Consider the following 3,310-nt stretch of genomic DNA (forward strand, 5'->3'; position numbering starts at 1 on the left):
CCTCTGCTCGGGCATTTCAAATCCGCGAAGATCAAGGATTATGATGGGAGTGCTTATCCTGAGGAGCATCTGGCCCGATTTGAAAATATGGCTATGTTGCATTGCTATGGGGATAGAATCAAGTGCAAAGTATTCTTAACTGCTCTGGTGGACTCGGCCAGAGGTGGTTCCGATTTGAAAATATGTCTATGTTGATAGAATCAAGTGCAAAGCATTCTTAACTGCTCTGGTGGACTCGGCCCAGAGGTGGTTTGAATGATTGTCTCCTCAAAGCATCCAGTCTTTCGAAGACTTTCAAAAAGTATTCTTGCACCATTTCAGCAGCAGCAAGAAATATTAAAAACTGCTTCCAGTTTATTTGAAGTAAATCAGATCCCGGAAGAAACTTTGAGGGCATGCATCCGAAGGTTTTATCGAGTTTTTCTGGATGTTCTTTCCCTTGCCCCTGAAACCAAAACTACTTCATTCACCCAGGGCCTACGGGAGAGGGAATATTTTCGATCGTTGACCAAGAAAAAGCCCGAGGATTTTGAGGATATTTTGGCCCGGGTGGAAAAATACATCAATATGGAAGAAGCACATAATCAGAAAAAGGATGCTTTGAAGAGAGAGAAGGGTGACGGGTGGCCTGACTAGATGAGAAAAGACAGAGGAGGGGCAACCCTAGACATTTTTATCATCATGTGTCTTTAAAAATTGCCTGGAACAGGGATGTCCAAGAATGCAGCACAGAAAGAACGCAAGATCTGAATCGCAATCCACAGCCTACTAGGCCCGAGAAGAAAGGATATTGTACCTTTCAAAAAGTGTTTTTTCGTAACACTGATGAATGCCAGATGCTGAAGAGGGATTATGTCCAGCCTGCTGTCCCAGGGTATAATCCATCCAATAGGAGGTGGAGGTTGCCACATTGGACAACTCGGCAACCAGGACCTAGTGCCCTAGAAGACTCACGAAGATCCCCATGCGAGAGAAGAAATCAGGACCAGGAGAGGAAAAAGGTCTCATCCCCTACCTTAGGGGTGATAAATATGATTTCTAGAGGCTCCACAGATGGAGATTCTAACTGAGCTCGGAAGGCGCGAGGCATGATGGAGTGTTTGGAATTCGAGGGGGTGAGGAGGAATGAGTTGGTTATCAGCTTTGACTCGGATGATCTCCAAGGTGTCAGTCTTCCTCATAATGACGCCCTGGTAATTCAAGCTCGAGTGGCCAACTATGATGTTATGAGGGTTTTTATTGATTCCGGCAGTTATATGAATGTCATTTTCAAGGAAGCCCTAGTGCAGATGGATTTGCAGGGGTATCAATTAGAACCAGTAGAAATTGTCCTTTTTGTCTTTGTTGGTCACGATGTGTACCCAAAAGGAGAGATTGTTTTGCCCTTGACTCTGGGTACTCGGGAATTGAGGAAGACTGTCATGACCACTTTCACGGTTGTGGATGCCCCGTCATCATATAATATTAATCTGGGGCGACCGACCACGTATGAGTTGAAAGTTGTAGCAACCACATATCATCAAAAGATTAAATTTCCAGTTGGAAATCAAGTGGGAAAATTACGGGGAGATCAACCCTCTTCTCGGAAGTGTTATGTGGAGGCATTTCGGGTGAATCAAAATAAGTCAAGAAGGGAGGAGAAGAGAGGAAGCAGTGATGAAGAGATTAAGAGAGTAGCAGAAAAGGGGGAGGTTTATTTCGTAACACAGGAAGAGCAGGAAGTGGTGGGTATTGAGCCAGGCAAGGAGATCCGGGTGGCTCGAGATGTTGACCTATCCACCCGGGTCAGTTTATTAAACTATTTAAAAGCTAACATTGATGTTTTGCCTGGTCACAACAGGAATTGGTCTCGATATCACCCCTGGTGGCTAATCATAATCTGAATATCCTCCCGGGATCTCAACCTATTAAACAAAATAAGAGACACTTTGGTCTTGAGGAGGACAAAGTGATTGATGTACAAGTTCGAGAATTGTTGCAGGCTGACCACATTCGGAAAATACATTTCCTACCTGGCTCTTAAATGTGGTGTTGGTTCCAAAGACTGCTGGGAAGTGGAGGATGTGTGGATTTTTGAGATTTCAACAAGGCTTGCCCTAAATATCATTATCCCTTGCCCCAGATTGATAAGCTGGTGGATTCCACTTCTGGATATGAGTTACTTAGTTTCATGGATGCTTATTATGGGTACCATCAAATTCCCCTTGATCAAGATAAGTCCAGCTTTATTACCTCAGGAGGCACATTTTGTTATGTAGTCATGTCTTTCCGGTAAAATAATGCTAGTCTACCTTTCAACGTCTGATGAATCGAGTATTTGAAAAGTAGTTGGGTAGGAATGTGGAAGTGAATGTTGATGATATGTTATGTAGTCATGCCTTTCCAGTAAAATAATGTCAGGCTACATATCAGCGTCTGATGAATCGATTATTTGAAAAGTAGTTGGGGAGGAATGTGGATGTGAGACCCCGAGACTAAAATAGCTTTGATGGCATTTTGGTAAATAAGTTGAAAAATATTCAATTTATTTTGATGGCATTTTCGTAAATAAGTTGAAAAATAATGAATTAATTTGAAGGACAAAATGGTAAATAGTGACATATCTTTTTCATATGAAGCCCAAATGATTTGAGATTTGGATTAGACGTAAAAAACTCAAATATATAGAAGTTTCATGTTTTGAGTTTTGGAAAATTTGATCGTTTGACCGATCCGAAGGGATATACCGAAATTAAAATGTTAAATAGTATATTATATTATATTATTATTAATATAATATAATAATATAATATAATATAATATTAAAAAAATTAAAAAAAATTAAAAAAAAGAGATAAACTTTACACTTACGTTGAAAGAATATTCATTCTTTCAATTTCATCATACAGGAACGAGAGAGGCGAGAGAAATAGGAGAAGAGGGTTTTCGAATTTTCTTTTCGATCGTGCGACTTATCGGTTTATCCAATCGAGGAACCGACTTCAGATCTGGGATCGTTGACACGAGGTCTTCGATTTGAGGTATAAATTTCATAGTTTTGGTGATGTTTGAAATTCGTCGATTTTTGGAATAAATCCGATAAATTGTTAAATCATACTGGAGTTGAAGATTGTTGAATAGTGTATGATTTTAAAGAATAAGAGATGATTATAGTGATGTTATTTTGAATTATTCCTAATTTATTATAATTAGAGAATTTTAATAATTGGATTGAGATTGAAGAATTATGTGTCGGTTATATATGCGGTAGAATAACCGACAATAAACTCGTATTTGAAGTCGGAATTGAATTATGATATGATTATGATTT

General features: G+C 39.4%; 1 protein-coding gene across 1 annotated transcript; it reads left to right on the top strand.

The window, feature by feature from the left end:
* Positions 1-1,091: 1,091 nt before the first annotated feature.
* LOC140805371 (uncharacterized) lies at positions 1,092-2,023 on the top strand. Its single transcript, XM_073161642.1, has 2 exons — positions 1,092-1,724; positions 1,841-2,023. Exons 1-2 carry the CDS (start codon positions 1,092-1,094, stop codon positions 2,021-2,023), a joined length of 816 nt encoding a protein of 271 aa, XP_073017743.1.
* Positions 2,024-3,310: the final 1,287 nt, after the last annotated feature.

The sequence above is a fragment of the Primulina eburnea genome, chromosome 11, assembly GCF_022965805.1.
Source record: "Primulina eburnea isolate SZY01 chromosome 11, ASM2296580v1, whole genome shotgun sequence".
NCBI lineage: Eukaryota > Viridiplantae > Streptophyta > Magnoliopsida > Lamiales > Gesneriaceae > Primulina > Primulina eburnea.

Coding starts and splice junctions, on each gene's coding strand:
- LOC140805371 (XM_073161642.1), top strand. CDS start 1,092: ATGGAGTGTTTGGAATTCGAGGGGGTGAGGAGGAATGAGTTGGTTATC. Junction 1,725..1,840: donor CACAGGAAGAGCAGGAAGTG/GTGGGTATTGAG, acceptor TGGTCACAACAG/GAATTGGTCTCGATATCACC.